The 27,404-nt window shown below is 31.1% G+C and overlaps 3 protein-coding genes across 5 annotated transcripts in view; 2 read left to right on the top strand and 1 right to left on the bottom strand.

Annotated features, from left to right (window-relative positions):
- Rpp25 (ribonuclease P protein subunit Rpp25) overlaps window positions 1-22,346 on the bottom strand; it is a 23,469-nt gene extending 1,123 nt beyond the window's left edge. The window contains exons 1-4 of one of the 2 annotated variants that reach the window (XM_067288035.1): window positions 22,256-22,346; window positions 16,055-16,172; window positions 5,836-5,984; window positions 5,640-5,732 (exon numbers count right to left, since the gene is read on the bottom strand). In XM_067288035.1, coding sequence (XP_067144136.1) covers window positions 5,640-5,732; window positions 5,836-5,984; window positions 16,055-16,076 — 264 coding nt within the window. In that variant the 5' untranslated portion in view covers window positions 16,077-16,172; window positions 22,256-22,346. Of the gene's footprint in view, window positions 1-5,639; window positions 5,733-5,835; window positions 5,985-16,054; window positions 16,173-18,932; window positions 18,951-22,255 lie in introns of those variants that run through there. The other variant, XM_067288036.1, reaches the window with a different exon arrangement.
- LOC136989770 (cation-dependent mannose-6-phosphate receptor-like) overlaps window positions 1-27,404 on the top strand; it is a 213,176-nt gene that overhangs the window by 30,909 nt on the left and 154,863 nt on the right. The window lies entirely within an intron of this gene.
- Window positions 19,642-27,404, top strand: part of LOC136989771 (ADP-sugar pyrophosphatase-like) — a 26,039-nt gene continuing 18,276 nt past the window's right edge. The window contains exon 1 of one of the 2 annotated variants that reach the window (XM_067288034.1): window positions 19,642-19,761. Coding sequence is in view for 1 of the 2 variants with exons in the window: in XM_067288033.1 (XP_067144134.1) it covers window positions 20,297-20,330 (34 nt within the window). In the remaining variant the exon portion in view is untranslated. Of the gene's footprint in view, window positions 19,762-19,989; window positions 20,331-27,404 lie in introns of those variants that run through there. The other variant, XM_067288033.1, reaches the window with a different exon arrangement.

Genomic DNA, 27,404 nt, shown 5'->3' with positions numbered 1-27,404 from the left:
AACTCTTGGTAAGTTTACTGAAGGAGTGTTGAAATGTGGGACAAATCAGGAATAATACATACAGGAAGCATGTGAGAATATCACTTTCAATGAGGAGTGGAAATAATTTTCAGTGTGGAGGAAACACCCAGTTGGTACCAGCATGTTGTTCAAAAACAACATAAAGGCAAATGTTAGATTAATTACCATCTGGGTCCCTAGGCTGAGCTTTAGTAAGGCTCCCCAACTTTATCCTGTCTCACACTTTATTGCAGAGATGGGCAACCCATGGCCCACATCGCATAAAATATATATAAATGTATCAATTTCCCAGCTTACAGAAGTATGCAGCAAAAATTCAAATGTTATTTTCTACAAATTATGTATGTGAATAGTATATCCACAATGAATTTAGTAAATATTAATACAGACTCACAATGAAACTAATTTAAAACTAGCAGTGACTAATATTTAACCAAATGTTTCCGATATATTACGTTTACATCAGTTCTAGAAGCTAATTTAATTATACCTATTCTAATTTATATACGACTAAATATTGTGATTTACCGGCATTTTTTCCCTCTTTTATCTTATATGTGGCCCATGTCAGTTCAAAAGTTTTGAAATGTGGCCCTTACATAGAAAAAGGTTGCCCATCCCATCCCCATTTCACACCAATTTCTCTCAATACTATCAATTTTTGAGAGAACAGCAAGCGATCACATACTAATTTTTATACATTTCATTGAGTCAATTGTCAATACATAAATTGCTTTTTTTTTTACTTATTGAATAGATACTATAATGATGGTGGAAGAGAGAACTGATCAGATCATTAGAGATGAGAAAAAATTTCCAGAATAATGAAAATATATGGAAAAGATAGATCAATTAACTATTAACAGAAATAACAATAAGTAGACAGATTGTCAGACCATCATTGAGATTAATAGAGACCACACATTAATAGAGAAGAAAAATTGGTTAAACAACCTAATAATAAGTCTTTCAGATATAAAACTACCAAAAAACATGCAGGAAGTTCTAGTGTTGGGCCTTACATACAATGGCCCCATGGAACCCCCCAAAAAAGAGGTAATAATCACAATAAAAGGCATATTACATAACATAGACAGCACTTTGACCTCAAAACATTAAAAACAATTATAAAATTTATTAACAAGATACTCATTAAGTAAATCTCAAAGGAAGAAAATATACAAATTTAATAATAATGTGAAGGCTATTAGGGAATTACTTAACAGCATAATTTAAAAATAATCAAAGCCGATAAAACAAATCAGATTATCATCATGAACAAAGTACAACACAGTGAAATCTTCTAAAATCCTCAGCAAGGATAACTACCAAAAACTCCCAGCAAACTCTATCTTTAAAATACATTGTGACATGAAAAAACTTATAAACAATTTGAAAACAGAAAAGGTAATTACTATTGATGAAGCTAAATGTATATTAACCAATCTTAATAGGACACCAAAATTCAGTTTTAGAGTTAAAACCCACAAAACCCCAATAAAATGCAGACCATTAATTAATAGACACCATTATGTAATGTACAACCTTGAACTATTTATCAAAGAAAAGTTAAAAGCTATATATAACTCCCAGTATAGCATCATCAGTGCTGATGCCCTCATTAACAATCTACAACAATTAAACATCCATAGAAATATTAGACTAACTTCCCTTGACATAATTAGCATGTACCCAGAAAAACAATGTGGTTTATAAAATTTTTCTGTAGTTGTAACCACACTTATGTTGGTGAAACCAAAAGAAAGTTAAAAATACACTTTAAAGAACACATCAATGCTATAATACAACCTTGAAAACTCCACTGTCCATTGTGTATTCCATAATTGCAATATTAATAAAGATTTGTAAAAAAAAATTAAAAAGCAAAAGAAATACTACCAACTGCAAATTATACAAACATTTAGAAATTATCAAAATCCATGATAACATAAGAATAAATGAAAACACAGAAACAACTAGATCCCATCTGGCACCCTTACTTAAACATCTGAAACCTATTAGCCAGCAGGTAATACTTATATCACCAACACTGGATACCACTGTAAAGTACTTAATTTTAGTATCTTAGGAAACCGACTATAATTACGGTCGGTAAAACTTCCGTTAACCTAACGGGTACTTTACGCGGATTCGAGATTAGTTTTCCAGGCCTGGGCTTTTAAGCGTGTACCGAAAAATTAGTAATAGTAACGACAAATAGCAAGTCAGATCAAAAGTTCAAATATATTTAATTAGCAACTAGAACGCACTACGTACAAATATCAATAATTCCAAACAAAATTTATTAACGAAAATCAACAAGTCAACCCGACAATAAACTTAGCTACTTAGCTTAAATTAATAGTAATTCCCCTTTGAAATTCGACAAATCAAATACTTAGAAACTATGAACAAAATCTCTTACTAATTAAACGTCTATCCGTCACCTCACTATACGAAGAAACTATTTCCTCAATCCTTTCAATATCGTCAAATCGTCAATCGAACTCCTCTTTAACACCTTGGATCGTCCAATTATCAATCTGGACTTCTATCAGAAAATACTTCGCTTTCGAATTAACCTCGCTCTCACAGTCGCCTCGATTTGGAATTCACCTCTCCTTCTTCGGTTAACGTACGGGTTTTATACTGTGAGGTGACGTCACACTTGAGCTGGGTTACTCCTCTTATTTACATACTTAGTTGCTAACATTAACTTTCTTTTCTGGCAGCTTTAAGTTTCCGACAAAGCTTATAAACCGTTTACAAAATATTTATCATAATTTTCTAGGATGTTTAAGACGGTTTATCAAGTATTTCTCTACTAGTGATTGTGGGGACTCCCCCCTCCATTTTTTTTTTTGCGGACTGTTACTTCCGCCGGGCAGCGCAAGTGCGCAAGATTTTTCCTACAGCGCTTATTTCTCTGTGAGTTGTTTTATCTTCACTTTTCATTACTAACAAGAGAGTGGTGGGGAACCTTCGTCCTAAATAAACATAAGCCCCAAACAAAAGATAATAAAACGGAAATAATAATAAAATAAAAATAACGTTCGGACTCAGTTCCTTACACCACCTTGTGGAGAGAACATTGTATGAGCTGACTGTCTGCTAAAACTTATGTAACCTATCTTAAAACAGCTCCTATTATTTAATTGTTATCCTGTTTATAACTTTGTATTATGTTTGTTTACCACAGTATTTACTTCACAATAAATTTCATTAGCAACAATTATAATCTTTGGTTACCATTTGTACTGAAAACTGTATGTATATATTCGTCTCTGAAAAATCCCAAAAATAAAGTCATCCATGCATCAGCAACAGAATAGAATGTTCCTTTTATCTGTGTATAAAAATGTAATGTTGTACTATTTTAATCCAAAACCCAAATGTTTGTAACAAAAAAACCACTTGTATTTTTGTAGACACCTGTATCCGCTGAATTGTAACAAATACAGCTGAAGAGGGGCAGAAAATGCATACCGTTGTCATAATAAACCTGTGTCTACCGACTTCTGTGTGGTTACTCTAACTTTGTCAATAGTATGCAATAAGTCCTTCATAGAGCCAAAACTTAGTGCTCATAGTTTCATATTGTAACATAAGGACATAAAGAAATTCACCAATGAAATTCTAAATTGGGATTGTCCCAACCATATTGGGATGGTCAACCAACCTGGTTGTAGATATGATCAAAGATCCTCAGGCCCAAGCATCATATAGTAATAACATCATTATATTCGCATCTACTCAAGTGACATTATCATTATGTTCTAAAAACAAACAATAAAACTATTTAGTTGAAATGAGAATTTAAATTGCATCATACAGTAAAGAGGATTAACAAAAGAAATTCTGACTTTTGGTATTAAGCTAATATATTTAAAAATAACAAGCTTATAAAAATCACAAAAAAATTTTTGAAAGTAGTCAATTCTGTCATCTTCAGACATACAAAGTTTGAACATGAAATTTTTTTGAAGTTGGAACAGTTGTATTCAAACACAGTAAAGAAGGTTGTACCAAGTGCACTAGCATTTTTAAGTATGTTTTTCAAAAACTGCAACTTTTATTGACCTTTTTTAATTTTCTTTACTTGTTTCAATTTAAAGTCAATCATTCCAACTTCAAAAATCATTTGATCTTCAAACTCTACATGCCTGAAGATGACAGAATTAACTACTGTTGAAAGTTCTTGCGTGTTTCTGTGATTTTTGTAAATTTATTAACTTAAGACTAAAAGTCAGAATTTCCTTTGTTTAAAACTATAAGTTGTTCTTTATAATGGAATCTATTTAATTTCTGTGCAATATCATTTTTTAAATTATAAATGGATTATTAATAAAATAACTATACAGTCCACTCATCTTTAAACAAACACCAATAAAGTGAATTCTCATGTTAAAACAAGTTTTGCTATTGCCCTGGCAAAATACCATTGTCACAATGTTAACTTTCATGGGATAAAGAGAACAAAAATTTTACTAGAATTCATTGAAGCAAACTGTAAATTACTTTCACACCCCAAGAAATATTTTTATTTCGAAGAATGGTTGCTTTTTACACTTTTCAACGTGAACAATAAAAAGTGGTATTATAATAAATGTTCCATTTTGAGTAGAATAGATTTTCTTCTCCTAGTAAGGAAAGACAAGTTCAACCTCCAATTGAAGAGCAATTCAAACATTAGTTTTAGCAGACCATCCTGCTGTAATCAGAAAATAGGAGGTAAAGTTTAAGGATGCCCACCTCTTTAAATGGATGTGGTAACATGCAAAGCAAACATGTGTATGTCAGCGTGTGCATTAGTGATGCCAAGTTTGGTTCCTTTTTTATTCATTTGGTATAAAAAAATACTTTCTACTTTTTCAAACAGTCTTTGACAGAGAAAAATCATGGATTTCTTTTAGCTTTGTTTTATTTAACCATTCTGATATACTGCTCCACACTTCAACAGTGAAAACAATTTCCTCATTTTGTTTGATTTGAAAATCATTTAAAATATTAATTTGTTTTTGTAAATAAATTTTGTTTTATTTAGTGAATTAATTCAAAATATAATTTAGAGATTTCAATCACCTATTAAAGCTTTAACTTCCTAAATTATAAAACCTTGACCTTGGCTCTGAAAATCATTAATATGAATTTTTGTAAAAGTGAACTACTGATCTAGTAGTAATTTGTATTAATGCAAATTGACTGTATTATAAAAAACCAACAAAACACATTCTTTAAAGCAGTGATTCTCAAAGTATGATCTGTGGACTATTGGACCACCAGTACTCACCAAAGCATGTGCCAAATAATTCACAGACTGATCTAGCTGTTTTTCCAAAATCAATTCTATGTTGCTTAGCCAGAGAAAAGAATATTTTTCACATATCACATATCTCTTATGTTAGATTATCAGTGTGCCAAAATATTTTGTCTATCATTATCTAAAGTGATATTTACAAGATAAGAAATGTACAGGGACCTGAATAGTCTGCAGTTCATCTGTTATTCAATTTAAGAGGTCTGAAGATTGGTAACTTTGAGAATCACAGCCTTAAAGTCTCTTATATATAAAATACAGATCTTTTCATTGAAATCGGTATTACTATGCTCTTTCTTACCTTAAACTTTCGTTTTGTAATTTCGGCACAAGTAATTGTTTTGTTAATAGCGTGTCCCACACCAGTAAATAAAATCTGTTGATTAGTTTCATCCTAAAGTTAATTCAATAAAATAAATATACTACAATATCTCCAACTTCTACAAAATGCTAGTAGTTTTTATAAAACTATTCATAGATTTTAACATAAAATTTACCTTAAATGCCTTTAAAGCAAATCGTAGTATATTTTGTAACTTACTACCCGTTTTTACTTTAATGCATATTATATCATCTATAAATCCTTTAAAACAAGGATCAATTTCTCCTTCGATTTCAACTACTTCTGATTTTGTATAATTCTCTACTGAAAAATAAATAAATATTAAATATAAACTTTTTATAGGTGTACTGCAAATTAATTGATATTTTTAATAGCCCTAAAGCTAGGTTCACATTGCCAAATGAATGAACAAAACAAATATAATAAAAATGTATTGAAGTGTACAAAAAATTTTTATATTTTTACAGAGGTTTAGCATCAAATGAAAGGTGGTATCTATAACTGAAGATTATTTTTAGTTTGTCACAGTGACTGCAAAACAACAGATTGTAGAGACAAAAAGTTTTTTTATATTCTTCAATATATTTTTACTATGTAAATCACCATCAGCCATTTTTTAATAATAAGAGGAACAATAATCAAAGTGAAATCTTTGTTTCATACCACATGACACAAACTGAGTTAGAACGTGACTGGTTGAAAAGATTTCAAATACTAGTTGTGAAAAGTTGATTGGTCAAACAAACAGAAATTCAGCAAAAGTTGAGATATTTTCAACTCTTAATTAACAAACTGGTTGAATAATTGCCAAAAAGGGATAAACTGGCAGTTCGTATCTACTTTATAGCAGTTTGTATGCCAACGTAAACCTAGCTTAATAGCCATAGAACAGTTCTATAACAGATAAACTATAAAGTTATTGTCTACTATCAGAGATAAAATAGTAAATACATTTTAAACAAGGTTGATCAAGCCAATCTGATAGCATGCTCCACAAAAGTGAATCAATTATTAATTTTGTTTAAATAAATTTTATAAATTCTTGGAATCAAGTAGTTGTTCAGAAGAATTTTTCACCAACTATACAGTAAGGGATATGGTTTGTAGATTCCAGAGGAACTGCATAGTTTTTACTATAGCTTACAGTAACCGTAAACAAAAATGTTCAGTTCCCTTTTGTGCATGACATGGACATACGCAATAAATGGATTGAACAGATCATAATCTAAAATACATAATGTCTGACACACACACACAAAAGTCCTAACATAAGCACTTCACTACTATAGTGGAGCATGCTAAAAATGCAAGAAGAAAATATACGAAAATCTTTGTTGCAGAAAATAGATATTGTTTGCTAATTCTGAAAATGCTAAGAAATAAGTGGTTACAAGACAATAGATCATTTATTAATTTATATCAATTGATATACAGTAGAGTCCCATAACCTCGACTTAATGTGGACTGAGAAGGTGAGGAGTTACTGAAAATGACAAGTTTTATAGAATATTGATGATGCTATTTTAAATAGCAGAATTTTCATAAAGGTGTTTTATGTGCAAATTCATATACGTATAAACTATGTACAAATAAAGACTATTTCTATTTGTAGTTAAATTTTAATTAAAAAGAAACTACTTTCAACTTAGTGACATTTGCATCATGGTGTTTGGCAGTGGCACCTTGAAAAAAGAGTTATATTCTTTGTTAACGCATGAAATTGATGTTATCATCAAATTTTGCCAGCAATTCAAATAATAACTTATTTGATCCTGGTATTAAATTATACAGGCAAAACCTAGATTACATGTTTTTTTTTTTTTTTTTTGAATGATGCGATGAGTTTTACAGAAGGTTGAGTTTTTGAGAGTCAAGTTTCTGAGACTCTACCTTATCCAATCAGGGTAATAAATGCCCTTTGCAAAATATCTACATCTAGTTCTAAATTTGTAGAACTGTAGTTATCTACAAATACCTACAGTTAATGAAAAGGTTATCAAGAAGGCAAGAAAATCAAAGAGTGAGCCCATTCTAAAAAACAATGGCATGGCACATTCATTACTGATATAAACAAAGTAATAATCTATTCATTTTTATCATATTTATTATAAAGAATTGATAGAAAAATCTGATGCTTTATGATAAGCCAATCAATTGAATCAGTATCGGCAGAGTTCCCATTGAAACAAGGATATACAGAAAATTCCCTAATTCTGATATTCCCTATAATAAACTTCTCCCTAAATCAAACAACTGAGAATTCCAGGCAAATGCAGTATACAAACATGTGGATTTATTATGCTATAAACAGGGTTCCTACTCAAATTTTTGTTTTGAATTCCCTGATTTTCCCTGACCAACTTTGCCCAAATTCCCTGACCCTCACATTTCTTACGGCGTGGAATATCGACATAATAAAACAGCATTTTATTTAGTGCGAACATCGAGTATATCTATCCCTCTTTTTGCCTAGTTGTATGTTTCAAAGACTGCCACATTAAAAAAATACAGTACATACATCCTGTAGAAAAATGTATGATAGAATCCACAACTTCAATGTAATGAAAAAATAAGCAATTTACAAATGAAACATGAGCTTTTTATTTTATCATCATTTATCAATATTATTTGTATGTAAATCTAGTAAATACAAGATAGCATAAAATCAACAAACAGTATTCTTTGATATACAAATAGTACTGTACTGTACTTAAAATGAACTCTTGACTTAGAAACACATAATTTTAAAATCTTTCAACAAAAAGAGTAACTTTTTTTAAACAGCAACACAATTTTAACAAAAAGTTAAATTTAAAAATTTTCAAATAAAGTATTTTTTCCCTCATAAAAAAATCGATCATGTAAAAAAAGAAATAGTTTTCTTTTGTCAACCACATTATTTCAAAATGGCGTAAAAATAGATTGTATATAAAGAGGAATAGGTGTAAGTTTTTATTTTTTTTAATTTAATAGGTGTAAGTTTTTACTATAGCTTCTCTAACAAATCCACTAAATCTAGCAAAAAATTAGCTGAATTGGCAACTCATTAAAAGAAAAAAAATGTTTCGTTACCGCCATTTTGATTTTGGTTTCAGTGTAAAGGCCAGAGTTTTAATAATTATTTTTAATAATTTTTATTTATTATTTAATTTCGCATTAAATTTTGTCTTTGCATAAAATTTTCTTAAGAATGAAGACAAAATTTATCTATTTTAACCCTTAATTACAAATCTTATAATTATTGCAAATCATATCACAAACCATCTTTCTCACTTTTATAGCAAATTTTAATAAATGAACTAATGTTTTCAGCAATCTTAAATAGCCTTCCTCAGGTTTAACATAATTTCAAATGTCAATTAGAACATAAGATTTGAAACTTCGTGTTTCGCTTGTGAGATATGATGACTCTTTTCCTTTGGGAAAATAAAGGGGATAAAGTTAATTCACCCAACGTCAGGAAAGTCGAGGGACTAATAAGTATGTGGGAAACATGGTACAGACGGACGAAGACATCTCTTTACCATTTAACCCGTTTATTGTAAAAATATGCTTACAATATAGCTAAAGTTGTCTTCGTTTCTCATCTTAAGTTTATAGTGACAGTAGTGGAATCCGGAGCAATGTTCAGTGAACGATCCGGAAAGGAAAGTTCATTTGATTTCTGTTTGATGTGTAGCACTAACATATATCACTCGTATTTTTCCCGAGTTAGAAAAGTCCTCCTTTTGAAAGGCAACTGCTAATTTGTGGAAGGAAAAGGTAGCAGCAGCAGAGAAATAGTGGAGATAAAGTGGGGGGAAAAGGCAAATGACTGGAGGTGATTGGTGGCGATGGCTACGGAAGAGATGACTCTCGACAGCCTCGTGTCTTTGAGACATCAGCTTTTATCACCTTCCTGTCCCTCGATCGTTCCCTGGATTGGTTTCGGACTGTCACTCACGCTTTATGATGGGGATCTAATGGATTCTCCGATTTACTTTCGTCAATCGAAGAATCAGAGTTCACAGAAGTATTCATTGTCTTTTCAAAGAATGGAAAATCCAACTCCAATCCAAATGATCGATCTTGAGAGCTGCACTGTCTTGACTATTTCTCAAGTTTCTATAAAAAAATTTTTATTCATTCCTTTTTTTTCATCTAATAATTTAATTTTTTTACGTTTTTCTATTTTAGTGAGACTTGTATTCCTATGACGTCATAGTATTACGAAAATTAGGATTCTTAAAATGTATAGAATTTAAATAAAATAAAATAAATACACTCAAACCTGTTTTTGTGCGGTGGATAGGGACCGCATAAAAAAAATCGCAGGAAACTTCACGAGTAGCTATAAAAAATAGTTTTCGCAACACAATTAAAAAGTATTTTTTTTATGCGGTGAATAGGGACCGCATAAAAAAAGTCTCACGTGGAAAATAACTCAAAATCGTACGAAATAACTAGGAATTGCTTTTTTAACTCCTTGGGCCTTTTTCTGCAATCCCTAATGGGGGAAAAATCCTCTAAGAAGTTTATTTTTTATATTAATTATTTCCACTTAAATACGAATCTAACATTAAAAAAATTTGCCGGAAATAATTCCCGCGAAATAAACACCCTCCCAAAAAGTGGTTTTACAGATAAACTATATAAAAAGTTAAAAGTAATTGTTAAAAAATACTTTTATTTGATAAATATAGCTGCAGGAAGTGTTATTCTTTCATTTAACAAGGCCTGAAATTTCACACCTGCAGTCTACATTTAACACAATATTTCTGATTTTTATGCTATTAAAATACCAGGGAACCGAAAAAAAAATGAGAAAAAAATTTTACTTAATAAAAAATGAAAAAAACTTGATGTCATAGAAAACATCCAATAGAGTTTTAAAAAATTTTACAGAAGTCAATTATGTTCCAATTTGATTGAAATTTTCATATACCGCACAAAAACAGGTTTGAGTGTTCAGAAATAAACATCAAACGAAATTACAATTATATGTTAATAAAATATAGAAGTTCAGCGCATAGAATCGTAACTACAAATCTTTTTCTTTTGCAACGTAACTATAAAAATTGTTTTGTTGTTGTTTCGCACAAAAGATAATCAAATTTATTTTAATTTTTTTAGTAATTTAATTAATTTTTTAAATTTATAATTAATTATAAGCAAGTTAACATTGGTTAAACTATCGGATTACCTAGTTGATTTTCAAAACGATAACTACAGTATATCTATTACAAGTATGATGCCTAAATTTGCCAAAATCAGTGGATATTTGTTACCACATCATTTCTGTTAAACTAATTATTAAACTATGTATCGAAGTTGCGGAAATTAACGGGAGAGGGGGAAAAATACGCTTGCAGTACAGTTCTTTTCAAGGAAAGTCGTAACAACAAATGTAAAAAACTACTAGTCGGCGCCAGCATTTTACTGTAAATGTCGGGTAGCTATTTATAATTTTTTATGTTGTATAGTAATGTTTTAAACGTGAAAAACAATTAAATCACGGATTTTTACTGATCTATTTAGCTATTTTGAAGTGAACAATCTAATAAATTACGATTTCAAGTTTTAAAAGTTTGTAAACTAATTTTTAATTAGTTATTTTTTATTCTAATTAACAAATTCATCTTTTTATAATCGCTGAATTATTAAAATTAAAAATTAAACACTATTACATAATAGTAGTTTATCCTGTTATTAATCCACAACTGTAAAATTATATGGCTTCAGAACGGTGAAAAGCGCCATTTCAGATTAAAAACGGATTCTGGTATATTTTCTTATTAAAGATTGCAGCATTACTTCTTGCCGCCTGCAGATGGCTACGCTTGTTCAGCCATATTCAGCAAACGAAATCAGCAAGGCAGTTAAGGAGACAAATTCCCTGACTTTTTGACAGTTTTCGACAAATTCCCTGACTTTTTGACAATTTTCAACAAATTCCCTGACTTTCCATGACTTTTTCCGAAACTAATGAAAATCCCTGACTTGATCCCTGACTTTCCAGGTGCGTAGGATCCCTGTATAAAATGAACAAATTTTAAAATCTGGTAAAATTCCCTTTATTGCAAACTCCTACCATTCACATTATGGCAGAATACATTAAAAATATGTGTTTGTGGACAGGTTAAGGAGACTAGCTACAAGTACTATAATCTTCAAAAATTATGGATGATTTCAGACAGAAAAAGTTTCCAGATCCTACAATTTCTCGTCAATTGGGATAAATTGTGAAGAAAATTTGCAACACTTTTTATGTCAATGTCACAAGATTTTTTTGCTTACTAAAAACATTTATTTTTGACTTTTTTGTCTCCTAACTACAGATTTGAGACATTAAAAGCTAATGACTATTAATTAAAAATCCAAAGTTTTAGGAGTAGCTTTCCTTTGTAACAAAACAGCTGGTTTTTGCACTTTCCTTAGTGTTTTCATGGATTTCAGCTAATTTCTGCAACAGTACCACAAATAAAACAGCCTGAAATGCCATTATGAAAGGTTTACAACAGAAATGCAAAGAAATTAAACATATCATACATTTTTAGTTTTGTTCATACATTACAACGAAAGTTTATTTCTAAGTGCATTTTATTGGCAAGCGCCAAATCCGACAGAGGCCGTTCAAGATGGCTGCCGAAACAGGTAAGGAACTGACAGGAAACGTTGTCTTGTAGAAGGTGAAGCCGTTTTGGATGCTGGACACATCGTATTTTGTGGATTAAACTCTAACAACAACACTGAACATAGTTTTATTTATCATAATAGTTATGTTTTTATATTGGAACATGGTGTATACTGCTTAAAATATTTAAACACTTCTCACCTGTTAACGTGTAACAGGTGAGAAGTGTTTTAATACTACACACGATAGTCTTTTATTTCATTTTTAAATAAAAATTCTTATGTAGTCATGACGTAGCAGTAATATTCCAATTCAAGTTTGAAAATTATTCTTTTGAAAATCTGAAGCCATCCACATAAAAAGAAAATGTCTAGTTGTTTTTGTAAATGGACATGCCTGTCGAAAAATTCTTTTTGTATGCAGATCGGAAAGAAAATAGGTAAATTTTCTATCTTCATATACATATGTCAAGATAACTTTCCAGTCAAATTTTTAAAAATATTCTTAATTGAAAATATTATAAGTTAATTTACGATTTTTGTTTTAATTTTAATATTATGCTCGGCTATCACATGTTTACAAAAACCAGACAGCCCCGCTTTGCACGTGCATTCTCCCCATAATTGAGATGTATTAAAACGACAATATCTGAGATTGCAACACTAAAACAACAACATAAACTTTCAGTGTTGTTGTTAGAGTTTAATCTACAAAATACGATGTGTCCAGCATCCAAAATGGCTTCACCTTCTACAAGACAATGTTTCCTGTCGCCGATACAGTCTAGAATTTGACATAAATTCAATGATTTGTTCTCCATTTGGTCATCGCAGTAGTCGTCACTGATGGAAACTGAATTGGCTCAGACATTGAACAAACACATGGTCGGTTCCTTACCTGTTTTGACAGCCATATTGAGCACCCTCTGTCGATTTGGCACTTGCCAATACTTGTAAAGCATTAACTTGTTATTCTCCACATATAGAATTCTTTTTACATCAAACACTATTTAGTGATGAGACTAAAATCTGTCGGTGCGTTTCGGTAGAATTGGTTCGAGTTTGGCCCTAACTTGGATGACAATCGTTTCGATCTCAGCCGTGTGTCCTGTGTTCTTTGTTCATCTGTGAAGATCAACAGAGACACTGATCCTGGCAAAATATCTTACTTTATTCGTCGTGTTAGCTAGATATATACAGTAGTATTATTCACTATTAAGAGGTATTTACAGTAGATTAGGTTGGCATGGAACACAAAGAAAAATGTCTCTCCTTGTCGGTGTTCGAGAGCAAAGTGATGTCAGAGGGCAAAGGTCGCGGTGGCGCCCTCTGCCCTACAACTATAAATATTGGTTCCCTCAAGTTCATTAATAAGAAAATTTCTTTTAGATGTTTATCTTGAAAGAGAACAGAATAAACAAACAGATAATTGTATTGTTAGTTGTGTTCCCTCTATACAATTTATTTTAAATGTATAGAGAATCTTTCAGTGTAGAATCTTACCAATATATTCACTAAAATGAAGAATTACAAATTTGATATTTACAGATATCACTAGCTTAATACCTTCTATGCAGTAGCATAACAGGGAGAACAGTCTGCTCTGGGCAGCACTTTTGGTCTACTGCAACAAAATGGAAAGTTCTTTTCTGTTGGGATATAGAAGGATACAAGGTGCCAAACATAATTTTATTTTTCCACACAAACACCATTCAATATAGCAACTTTCAAAGACTATTTCCTTGAAGATGGCCTTATTGACTATCATATCTAAGCTTTTACTGTGCTTAATTAAAAACAACACTAGTAACAGTGTATTAATTTTTTTGAGAGGATTTTCCCTATGACTAAATATCTTTTTCACCTTTTCTCTATGTATGTTTGATGTGTATTATGTTGTTTTTTCTGTGGAAGTGCCAAACTCAAAGATTGTCCTGGGCAGCACAAACCCTATCTATGCCACTGCCTCTATAGTTAGATTCTAGCTCTGAGGAAGTAGCAAACTCTAGATTGCATTGATCTCCTAGAACAGGTATGGCTAACCTTTTTGAGTCTGTGTGCCATATAGCAAGCATGATTATATTTAAAATGTTTATGCGTGCCATAAGTTTGGACTGATTAATGAATAAATGAATTAATTAGAATGAATGTAAAGAATCTGATTGGAAAACGGATGATTGGGTGATAAATTGAAAGGATGATTGAAAGGTGATAAACCAAAATCGCATATTACGTTACATGTTAAATGATTTTTCTGACGTGCCACTTTGGGCATGCATGCCAAAGGTTTCCCACCTGTCCTAGATGATCAATATTAATATTTTAATCCTAAAATTTTGGCTTTTTTCAGTAACTTACATCACATAATGAACTTTTTTTAATATAGACTTCCTAGGAGTCCCTTGAGTAATGTAAGCTACTGAAAAAAAGCCAAAATTTTAGGCTTAAAAAATCTACAGAAACAGGTAATGAAAACAATCAATATAAATATTATTGTGAAGCTTATTAGTTGCTATGAAGTAAATGATAATGAATAAGATTATTTATCCATCAAGAGACCACCTTTCTTACTTTTTCCAGCAAACAATTTTATTATAAAAAAATGTTTTTGGCCTCATTTAGGGGCCTGCATTAGGTTTTCAAACAAAAAGCAAAGTGTCCCAAATTATATCATTCTATCATTTAGAATGCTGTAATTTGTTTTAATATATACAATGGGGCAGAAACAATCTTTAAAGCAATAAATGCATAGCTTGTTTTGAAAAATTAAAATATTTTTCTGCTCCGAGTTTCTTTAGTCTCTGATAAAAAGCAGTTGAGGAGTAAAACAAACCAACAGTCTTAAAAACAATAGCGTAGAATGCATTGTGAAAGGCAAGAAATTATATTACAATTTCTTGCCTTTCACAACGCATTCTACGCTATTTTAAAGTTTTCCACTAGATGGCGTTTGACTGTTCGTGCTCTCGACAGACTCCTCCCGGAGGGGAGCCACTGGCAGGCCACCCAGTGTTTAACATCACTAGTTATTGATTCACGGTAGTTCTCGAACAAAAGAAAAAAAAAAAAAAAACATATACTGAACTACAAGCAGGCCATCTAGTGGAAAACTCTAAAATGGAGTAGAATGTATTGTGAAGGGCATGAAATAGTTAATATGATAACTTTCTTATTTTTGGTCTCTGGTCCAAAAGTAGGATATCGTTTTCCTCATCTTGGTTCCCCGAGTTAAGATATATACTCAAAGTCCCAAAATTCCATAGGGTGCAATCTATACAACTTCCAGTATTTTTCGGTTTCCTTAGTTTTGGGTCTTCGATAAAAGGCAGTCGAGGAATAAAACAAACCAACAATTGTAAGGTTTTAGTTTTATTGTTTTTAAATGTCATAATTCAGTTTTTTGTTCAAAACCTGCAGGCCCAAAAACATTTGTGTTTTAATACAGATATATGCTGGAAAATGTAAGAAAGGTGGTCTCTTGTTGGTTATAAGAGTCAGCTTTTGAGGAGTCTTCCCTTGAATATTCACCAAACAATCATATTTTAACAGACCCTTGTAACCTGCCATTATTATAATGGATTATTTTCAAAAGGAAGTTATAAACTTCATTGCAGAAATGACGTAATTTATGATATTAGTTTAATAGTTTTCCGAAAACCTATGTTTTAAATTCTTATAAAAAATGAGAAACATTAATAGAATAAATTTATAAACAATACATAAAAATGCATATGTGAAATACAAAATAAAAATAGCCTTACGTTCATTAACTTTTTGCGCCATTTGAATTACATCTATTTATAATACATTTCTACACGTGATTCTTAACGCATCCCTCCATCATTTTGTTTACGATCATAATACGACCTCTAGTATCAACTAAAGTATAAACAATAATAAATAATAACTTTTTCAAAAGATAAAGTAAATAATAATATATTGTATTATAAAATTACTATTTATTATAATTTTAAATTATTAACTATAAACAACGAAGTTTATCCATCCTGTGGGCACTAAGAAATATGAAGTTTCCACTACTGTACATATTGACCCATCGAGAATCGATCCCGGTCCCTCAAAAGTTACAGGCTAACACTTCTCAGCCATCTGGCTATAAAATACACGCTGGATGGCCAAACAACCTACCATTCTAGAGACCCGGGTAGGCCGGATGACCAAGCGGTCAAGGTGGGAGCCTACCACTGTGGAGAACCCAGAGCGATGGCCCAGCCCCAGGAATTTTTCAAGTGGTGGTCCTTCCGGATATATCGGGCCCCGTCCCTCACCACCCGGCTGCCCCAGTTTGGATTCGACCGAACCCACGATAGACTTGATAAAAAAGAGGGCTCTTTTAAAGCCAACAAAATAGAAAAAGTTTTTAAAAAGTAAACTGTATCAATAACATAAAATATTAATTAAGCGGCTGGGATCGAACCGAACGAAAACTCCCCAGAAACTTTTCGAGGGGTAGTCCGACCGGATATGTGGTCCCCGTCCCTCACCACCCGGCTGGTTCGTTGTGGGCCTGGCCAAATCCATAATGGGCTTGCTAAAAGAGGCCCACGGAGAGGAAAGAGTTTAAAAGATAATAATAATATAAAATATTTTACTACTTAAATCATCAGAAAATATTTATATTATTTATAAAATAAAAAAAAACAAATTCTATTAATAATATCTGTTCAATGTCGACATTGAATAAATATTTTTAAATGTTGCACAATCGGATAGCTGTTTTCAAAGTGGGACATCGGAACGTGTTTATAACAAGTTTTGTGGTCACTGCACTATTACAATAATTCCTTTGTTACAATGGAGCGATAAGAGAATTGTTCGCATCAAAGTCACGTTATCTATTTTGACATTATCACACCTTGCTTACGTGAAATATTAAATTATTTCACGTGTTTACAATTGATATTTATTTTAAGAAAAGTGTTACAAGTCAGATAAACGTAAATCGGTCAGTAGATTAACCGAAAAAAAATATTTTAAATTTGGTTTATCATATTTAGTTTTCTCGTAATGATTCATATTTCATATATTTTTACTTGGAAGATTGGTTATAATTTTTTATTTTCTTGAAAAATTTCAAGCGATTATTTAATAGCTGCAAGCCAGAGAGGCCTTGCTTGCGTCCATGCCAGTAACAAAAGAAGGCCCATTTCTCTTCAAAGCCATAAAATATATAAATAAAATCAATAAAAACAGATTCTATTTATCGCTTATCAAAAGAAACTTTAATTTGTATCGTATTTCTGATATAAAAGATTAAATTTGGAGCCCGCGTTCATTCGGGACCCGAGATAAGTTGTCCTGTTGGATGTCCATAAACTGGATCTAGTTTCAAGTTATTTGTCTATTTATTTCTTGGACTAAATGTGAATTTTACATATGAATAGAATGCCGTTTTTTGTTCATTATTACAAGCCGAATTTTTTAAATCGAAGTTTAGTAATTATCGAAGACAGTTTGATTAGTCGTAATGGTTAGAATTATAATTGCTGTATATTTTAAAATAAAAAGATCAAAGCAGTACTAAATGTGCTTATATACGACAATTTCTTCATTTCTAAGTTACGATTTGTGAAACAAATTAACTTAATGATAATACATGAGATAATCATTCTTTGGTATAATAAATGATAGGTGTTCTTTCTGCTCTGCGGTCACTAAGAGACATTCTTATCAAGCCAGACCCACAATGGAGCGGACGGTGGTGAGGGATGGGGCCCGACATATTTTTCGACTCCGGATTGATTCCGGGTTCCTAAGAGTGGTAGGCTGACATTTATCCGCTCGGCTATCTGGCCATAGAATAGTTATCTGAATCATCGTAGACGTAAAATACAGGGTATACTACTAGTCTGGAACTATAGTTAAGTAGTCTTTGCTTATTCTTTTACAGGTAAAGCATGTTTCTGAGTAAAAAGAAACGATTTCAAGTTAACTTGATAGTGGAATCTTAAATCAGCGTGAAGTTGCCGAAGAGTTTTAATAGACAGACTTCCTATCAATCATACATAGCGATTTGAATGTTAAACTCTTCGGCAACTTCGGATCTTTACTATCAAGATAACTTGAAATTGTTCCTCCTTACTCAGAAACAAGCTGTATTTGTAAAAAAATAAACAAACAACAGTCAAAATAACTGACATGGTTCCATTCTTGCAGTACATCCTGTAGATATTATGAGGGTAATCCCAAAAGTAAGGTCTCTGTCCCCGACAAGAAAGCGTCACCGATTTTGTCCCTGGAAAGAAGACTTGTCCCCGTCTGTCTCCGTTTTTTCGTTTCCTTGTGGTTACTGTAATATTGTCGCTGTCAAGTTTCCCGCCAGAGGATGTATCCAGTTGTCTTCACAGATTCTATGGCTTCAGCTATGGATTCTGAAACCATGTTAGTGTCTACTTTTTTCTTCTTCCTTCGTTCGTCATTGTGCTCAATCTAAACTTTTATCTAAAAGTGCGATTAGTCAAATTCAAAATAATGTTCAAAAAGTGTGGGAACCTGTGGTAGACCAACTTAGAAAAACGGAATGTTTTGGAACAACGTGGCATCGTGAATTGTTATGTGTCAGAAAAACCTCATAATCCGTTAGATTGTTTCTACCACTACATGTTAGTAATGAGAAACAAACTCCTATCTGTTTAGAAGTGAAACGCTGATGCCACAAAGTCACGTTTCAACAAGTTCGTAGAAAGCAAGAATGAAAATTCACTTTTCACAGAGGAGAAACCAAAACTGAGTAATAACGATTGCACGGTTTTATGACAAGATTGTGAAATATTTATTCCATTTAATACTAGTCTGCAATCTCTTTCGCGAAGTAGCCGGAATCCTACTTAAGAGATAAGGTACAATTTTGATGTTTTTCTTAAATTAATTTTTTTATTATCTAGAAGTATCGTATCCATTTAATATATAAAATATATTCTTATAAATCAAATCAATAATTAAGATAAGCTTTAAAAAATTCCAGTAATGAGTTGTTTAACTTTCCCAGCAACATTGAAAACTGCGTGTAGCGCCATCTGCTATGATATTTCAATAAAAACAATTTTTAATATTTTTAATTGATGACTTTTATAAAAAATAATATTGTAAATTCTATTGGTTCACTTGTTAAGCTGCTCCTTGCTTATGAACAGTACCGTACAATAATGATAAAACATGCAAATTAATCTTAAGTTATTAATTCAGAATTTTCAAATGATTAAAAAATGGCTTCTTTTATAAATATAATGCAAATATATAAATTAATAAATTTAAAAAATGGTAATTTAATGATAATAATTTAAAATTTATATTTAAAATTTTAATAAATCAAAATATACCAGCTGGCAACATTGTCACCTTCAGAAGTGTAAGTGACGAATGGGGAGGATTTATCTTCGTGTTTTTTAAATTTAAATTTAAATCATCTAAACTAATTAATCATTATAATATTTATTTATTATTAATGGTAAAAACAAAAGATTTTTATTATATAAGTAATTTAAAAATTAAATGCGCTTAAAATAAGTTTATTGAAGGAAACACATACATGTGGCCATGAAATTATGGATAGAGGTTAATTTTAGTTAATTTGGATACGTAAACAATCGCCTAGAAGTAACTTCTATCCATTTAAGAAGAAGAAAAAAATTATTTCTATGATTAAATACCATAATGGCAAATATATAAAAAATGTCGGAGGGTATTTTTATTTAATATTGTTTCCCTCTAAGTTTCCATACGTTATCTGAAAACTTTTATAGGTTATTTATTAACATCATAATTAAAAATGGACTAGGCCTATATATAGAATGACTGCAGCCTGATAATGACTTATTTTGTTTACCAATAAGAAAAGTAGAACGTGGAAGTAAAAACTCAAAGTTCATTTTCAATGGGACTTTGATTCTTTCTGTAGATAAAGAGTTAATCGTGTATAAATATATCTAAATTCAGTTTTAAATTTAATACTCGCTGTAAGAGCTCTCCGTCCAAATTTCAAAATGTATAGCTGCGATAAGTTCGAAAAATCCGTTGGTAAGACTTTTTACATTTTTATTTGTCATTCTTTTCTGTTGATTTTTACCTAGTTTTTTGGAATGTTTATTCTGAGAATTTTAATATGTTTTGGTAACTTATAAGTATGCAATTGTCTCTGAAAAGTAACCAGTTGTTCATAAATTTTTAGAATAGTATAATTTATGGTACTTTTAGTGCCCTTATTTGGTGAGGACAGTCTTTGGTTGCAGTGTCCTTGTGTCCTTATTTAGTGATAAAATGCCCTTAAACAGCAAAATGGATAAGAAAAACAAAAAATTTATGATTAATATTAATCATTAGTGTTTCTAATGTTACTGACATTCCTTTGTAGCTCGTGACTTGCCCCAGTTATGACCCTCTATCATGCATCGCTATCATTGTCCTTAATTTGGAAAACCAAAAGATGGCAATCCTAGGTTCTTCAGATATCTGTTTTTACATTTAAAAGTTCCATTACATTCAGGACTATTTTTTGTAGAACTTTTAGATAGGAACGTATTTTTGTAGCATAGGCAGATACAAAGTATAAGGATTTTTTAGTAATGAAAATCCCTATACTATGTTTGAAACAAAAATGGATGCACTTTTCTTTCAAGCATTTCTTTTATGCTCTCTCTAATTTATAATACTTTGTAATTATAATATTCTTATATATATATATTTAAATGTATCCAATAATATTCAAAATACATCATGTTCAAGCTAGTATTGCAATTTGGAACACAACTATGAATAAGATCTGCATCAGATCTGACTGAAAACATTCATCTATATTATAGTTTATTGAAAATTTTTTTTGCTGGAGATATTTCAAGATTCATGTGAAAGTAGTATTTTATATTTTGTATTTACGAGATTTGTCAGAAATTATATTCATGAAATTATTAGAAAAATGTATAAATTCCATTAAATGTATTAAGTTATAATTATTGTTTGTTTAAGGCAACTGAAAAGTATTTTTCAGAAACATTTTTCAATTTTTTAAAGCCATCTTCAGCTACTGCAATTAGAGCAGTTACATAATCTAAAATACAATACTTGTTTGAAAGGTGTGGTCTGAAGACTACGTGTTCTGTTGTCTAACCGGCTCGTAACCAACCCCTTGAGTGGTTCACGGTGTAAAGGAGGGACAGGCCCTCATGCCCGTAAAAGCTTCCTGTTGTAAAAGTTAATGGGAGGAGGGGAGATATGTGGTCCAAAGATCACGTGTTCTATTGCGTGATCTTTGGGTGTCCTGCATTTTTGGGGAAAAAAAAAGAGAGAGAGAGAGAGAGGGAGATTGCGCATGCTCAACAAAAGAAGAAGGGACTTTTTTTGGAAGAAAGAATGGAGAGAGGACGTGTAGACGATAGAGTAGCAAGATTGTTTTTTTTTTTTTTTTTTTTTTGTGTGTTGTTTCTTTTGTTTTAGTGTCTGTTATAACGAAGGGACAGAGTAGTGATTGGAAGGACTAAAATAAACTTTAAGTTCCTTGCATTGGAGTCATAGAGTGTGTGATTTATTTCTTTGAAGTTTCTTTTTGTTTTGTTCCTGCACGGGGAATACTCTAAAGATTGAGTACTTCCCCACAAAGGTGCTATTTCAAAAATATGATCTTCATTTCTAAGTAAAGAACATGACAGTTTTTTTTTGTAACTTCCCTAATATTATGAGTCTCATTTGCAAAATCAGAAAAAAAAGTGTGTTGAATATGATGAATAAATTATATTTGTAATATATATCAGGTAACCAAAAAAGTTCTGTTGTTTTTTGTGAAACTACAAAGTTTAAAGAATGTTACATGCAATACACAATAGATGGCACTAAAATTCCAGCAATATGTTAATCAAGATTTAATGCTGACTCATCTATATAAAGAATATATCTATATATCTATATAAAGAAAAGCAGAAAGGTTATCTCTTAATAATATAAAAATTGACCTGAAGATGAGTACTCCAAACTCTACAATTTGTGTTTGTATGTTGTATGAGTTTAAACTTGGAACAAATGCTGTGCAAATGGCTCAAAAAAATATGCCAGGCTTTCGGACAAGGTTCTGTCAGCACTCGCACTACCCAAAGGTGGTTTAGAAATGTTTCTTCCGGCGATGAGTCGCTTAAAGATGCGTCACAGGAAGGGCGGATCAGGAAGGATATGTCATTAATGATGCGTCACAGGAAGTATATGTCATTAATGATGATGAATCACAGGCTGCAATCGAAGAAGATTCTGCTCAAACTTGTCAGATGTTAGCACAAAGGTTCTCCATAAATGATGAAACTGTCTGTTTACATTTGCATAGTCTTGGGAAAGTTTACAAGCTCAGCAAATGACACCTTCCTATATTGTGTGTATGGTGGACTGCAAATGGAATTGTTCACTATGAACTTATACCATCTGACCAGACTATTACTGTTAATGTCTACAGGGACCAACTCCATTGAGTTCACCAATCACTTTTGAAAAAACAGCCAGCTTTAGTGAACCGTAAAGGCATTTTTTTCCTACACGATAATGCTATAGACCTCACGTCGCGCGTGTGACCTCTGACGCAATTCAGACCCTTGGATGGGAACCTCTTTTGCACCCTTCTTATTCCCCTGACATTAGCCCTTCGGACTATCACCTATTTTTAAGTCTAGATAATCATCTGCGAAATCGACAGTTCAGAAATAGAAAGGCTATGGAAACGGAGTTAGAGAAGTTTTTCGACTCTAAAGATCGTGACTTTTATACAAATGGAATTTATAAGCTTGTTTCCTGTTAGGAAAAGGTTATTGAATGTGAGGGTGGTTATTTTGACGAATAAATTGTGTTATTTCCTATACATTTTTATGTTTGTTTTCTTTCAACAAAAAACGACAGAACTTTTTTGGTTACCTGATACATACTAATAGAAATAATGAAATTCAACTAATATTTTAACTTAAAAAATGTTTTTAATGTTTATAAAAAATAATGTCTAATTTGATAAAACAAAATATATTTAAAAAATACATTAAAGTTCTTTAAAATCACAAATGTAAACTATCCAAAATGGTTTCTTCACCATGTTTTATATTAGTTCCTGATGTGAAAAGAGGAAAGTGAAGGTATTTTGGATAGTCTGTGATTTTAATAAGTTATGGTTTTCATTATTTCTATTATGTATTACAAATATATATATATATTTGTATATATATAAAATATGATATGTAAACATTTTTTAGTTTCTGAAAGAAACTAGATATTAGTAGTTCAGAACCACTCTTTTAGGTGACAGTTTAAGATGAAATTACATAGAGAGATTATTATATGACAGAATCTGCCAAATAATAACTTTGTAATTTACCAGTGCATTCCTTAAGCCCTGGCACACAATGCGATTTCCAGCCGCGCAGGCGACTGCAACTGCAACAAGTGCGAGTCGCGCACGTCTTCTCGTGGTCACACATTGTTCATTGACGTTGCAACTCGGAATACGTGACCCTATAATAAACCAATAAAATTACAGTAGCTTGTTTTTGACTACTTCCGTGAGTTTACTGACATTTTACGTTCTACTTCATAATACTTACGGAATTTTAGCCACTTTTCTTATTAAAATGGTAAGCAGTTCCTTTTCTGGAATGAATAAAATAAAAAAAGGCAATTATTTTATTGCCTTTTTTTATTTTATTCATTCCAGAAAAGGAACTGCTTACCATCCAGTATTTTGATATAGCTGGCGAGAATACACAAAAAGATAAAATCTTCGATAAAACAAAGAATTAAAATCCCACAGGTATTCGTGAGCCTGAATAAGCTCAATCAATCTCGATTCTGTAAAAGTATAAATCCTCTAACTATCCGCCATGAGGACGAACTATTTTCAATGTTGTCACCGTATGATGTGACACAAAGGAGTTTGCTGATTGAATGCGCGTTTGCAATCGGCGCGAGTAGAACAAACTTTTTGTTTCTAGTTGCGATTGCAATCGCGCCGGTTTTTGAGGGGGGATTACTAGTTAATGGGAACAGCTGTCGCGGTTGCAGTCGCCTGTGCGGCTGGAAATCGCATAGTGTGACCAGGACTTTAGTGTATATTATTTATGCAAAATGTATGATTCTAAAATGCAACAGTTGATTAAAATTATATGTAACAAACTAAGTATAGCACTGATGTACGTATTGCTGTACAGGAGTACAGTACATTCTGCGAGTATGTTATTTAATGTAGTTTATTTTTAGTTTCAAAATATGCTTTGCTGGTTAATAATTTCTATTTGTGAATTTTTATATTTGTGATTATTGGATTGGATTACTCTTGCTATTTTTTTTAATGCAAACTACTATATTTTATATTATATAATACTGGTTCAGTTACTGGAACAAGATATTTCTATAATGTAATATAGTCAGAAGGTTGTTTAAACCAATTATTTTTTGTTTACGACACAATTAACAATTGTCTATTAGCCACAATTTAAATAAATTGTGGTTGTTTCAGTTAGTCTAGACTTCACTTCTAGGATTATTCTATAACATTCACTTTATAATTTACACATTCTGAAATGTAACAACATTGCACTATTTATTTTTCTTAACATTGAAATTGCTCAATGTCTTTTCCTGTGCTATTGCATTCCAAATAGTAATCAAGAAATTTTTTACACAGATTAAGTAATGAGTAAAAGTTAAAAACTGTTGAGAAATTCTTATCTATTTTATTAATGGAATGAATTATGAAACAGTTTATTTAGTTTTTTTTTAAATACTGAATAAAAAATTTTTTAAATCAGTCTTTTGGTATGAAATTCCAAATGGAATAAAATTAAAACGAATAGTTTTGTTTTATGTTTCATTTGTAATTTCATACCAAAAGACTGTCTGAAGAAACAATTATTATATTGTATTTTTATTTTTGTCTTTGTTTTCATTTTTATGGTTTTATATATTTCTACTGTTTTTTTTTTTTCTTTCTTTTGTATATATAACATCCATAACCCAATTTATTAGAATAACCAAATGATTTGCCAGATTTAAATAGCTTGATAACACTTAAAATAACCTAATAATAAAAATTCAGCAGATTGGTTAGTCTTTTTATGCATTTCATGTTTATTATTATTAGTTTTTGCTTTTATTTAAGAGTCTTTTATCAGAGAGATGGTTCTTTCTAGTCTTCTATGCATCTGAATTTTGTATTTCTTAAATTTCATTACCAGTATCAATTGAATTCAAGTATTAAATATAAAATGCAAAATTTATTTCTTCAAAATTTAATTAGACTTCAGACTTTTTGAAATTCAACAGTTTCAAAAGGTCTGAAGTAATATCACATATTTGAGAGTTCTTTAACGTCCATTTCAAAATTAGTTAATATAAAATAAAAGTTTGTTGGGAAAATTAAAAATGCTTTCATAAAATTTTAAGCATTTTTCAGTAATTTAAACTTCAAAAACTTACTAGATTAAGATTTAACATTTACATTTAAGTGTTTATATTTGTGGATTGTTTTTAATGTACTTTTAGCTTTGTGATTTATTTCTGAAAAACGATGATAACTATTATCGCTATTATTATTATTATTTGAATATTATTGTTTTTAAATTGCATACATATTTCCACATCCAGATTCACAAGTAATGGGAATGTCCAGCCATATTGTCACAAGCTGTTTGGCTTTGAAATAATAACAATAGATTTTTTTCATTGTATTTCATGTTTAACTACTTTCTTCTATATTACATTAACTAATTTTTTCGTCTATTTATAAATGCTTATTTTATTGTTGCTAATTGTTTTAAAGATTGGAGTTAAATGTAAGAGAGAGGATTTTTTTTTTCAGTTTTAGTAACTCACAAAATAGGATGTCTTAGATTTAATATAATATGTTCTAATTATCAATCTTTCGTACCAAGAGGTAAACTTAACTCACTCTTGCTAACTCACAGTCTACTATAGTAATGTTGTAACTATCTGGATGAAAATCCCAGAAAAATTGTGGAGTGCACACACATGAAATGTTGCATTTACCATGCTAAAAATAACACCTGAGAATGGTTGCATGTGGAACATGGAAAGTGAAGAGGTTTTCAGCTTTGATACCAGGAAGACTGTGATGTATAATTTACTTTGCTGTGCAATAAAATCTGAACAAATGTATATCAGCAGAATCACTAAGATTATCAAAAATTTATCTTGGGTTATCTCATTTTTCAAATACGAAAAAATTGTGAATGAGCATATAGAAATTAAGGTTTGTCTTAGTCAAGTAAATATGGTATTTGCAGAAATTTCTTATTTCTTTGTAAAAAGGCTTTACACAGAATCCTTACAAATATGAGAGTTCTGTGTAATTTAATTTTGTATTATTCTGTTTATTTTTTTAATTTTTGCTTGCTTTTGTTGTTTAATTAAGAAATGCAAGAATTATCTTATTAATATTTTATATAAGTAATCACTTTACATAACTTTTAACTACAATTTTAATTCTAAATAAGAAATTGGCCAAAATCAGCTTAATCCAGTTACTCCCAAACTTTTTATGAGCCACCATGGTTCCATAAACCCATTGAGTATATGTATTGTTCCATAAACATATACTTAATATCCCATTTCCCTTGTGTGAGAAAATCTTGGAAATATTCTTAGAAAAACTTTTTTATGAATCTCACACTTTGTCCTTACTTTACATTGTACTGCACATCTGGAAACCGTTAAATTCAATGCTTCCTCTATTTTAAAACAAGTAAGAAGATAAGGAAAGGTTTATCATTGATCCCAACCCTTGCTTATGGTTACCATTTGGTCAGTACCTTCCTCCAGTGCCCCTCTTTCTCACTTGTTTCTTTTTGTGGGTGCTACAGCCCCCTGCCAATGCCAATTGGAAACCACTGGCTTAATCCATTCAAGATGAAATTGGCTGAATGAAAAGTTGTTTGACTGGTTTTGCTATACAAGTTCTCCTTGTAACTTGAGGTGCAAGAATAATTTTGTCTTTAGGTTCAGAAAAGGAAGTAATTTTTGGAGCTTAGAGTTCACTTTTTAATCAAATCCATTCAATGAACAAAGCGATAATACAAACGTCTCACTTTTTAATATCTGTAAATATCAAGACCTCACATA

The sequence above is a fragment of the Centruroides vittatus genome, unplaced genomic scaffold (genome assembly GCF_030686945.1).
Source record: "Centruroides vittatus isolate TY-2023 unplaced genomic scaffold, ASM3068694v2 scaffold_769, whole genome shotgun sequence".
Taxonomy (NCBI): domain Eukaryota; kingdom Metazoa; phylum Arthropoda; class Arachnida; order Scorpiones; family Buthidae; genus Centruroides; species Centruroides vittatus.
This window is presented reverse-complemented; position numbering and strand designations above follow the sequence as displayed.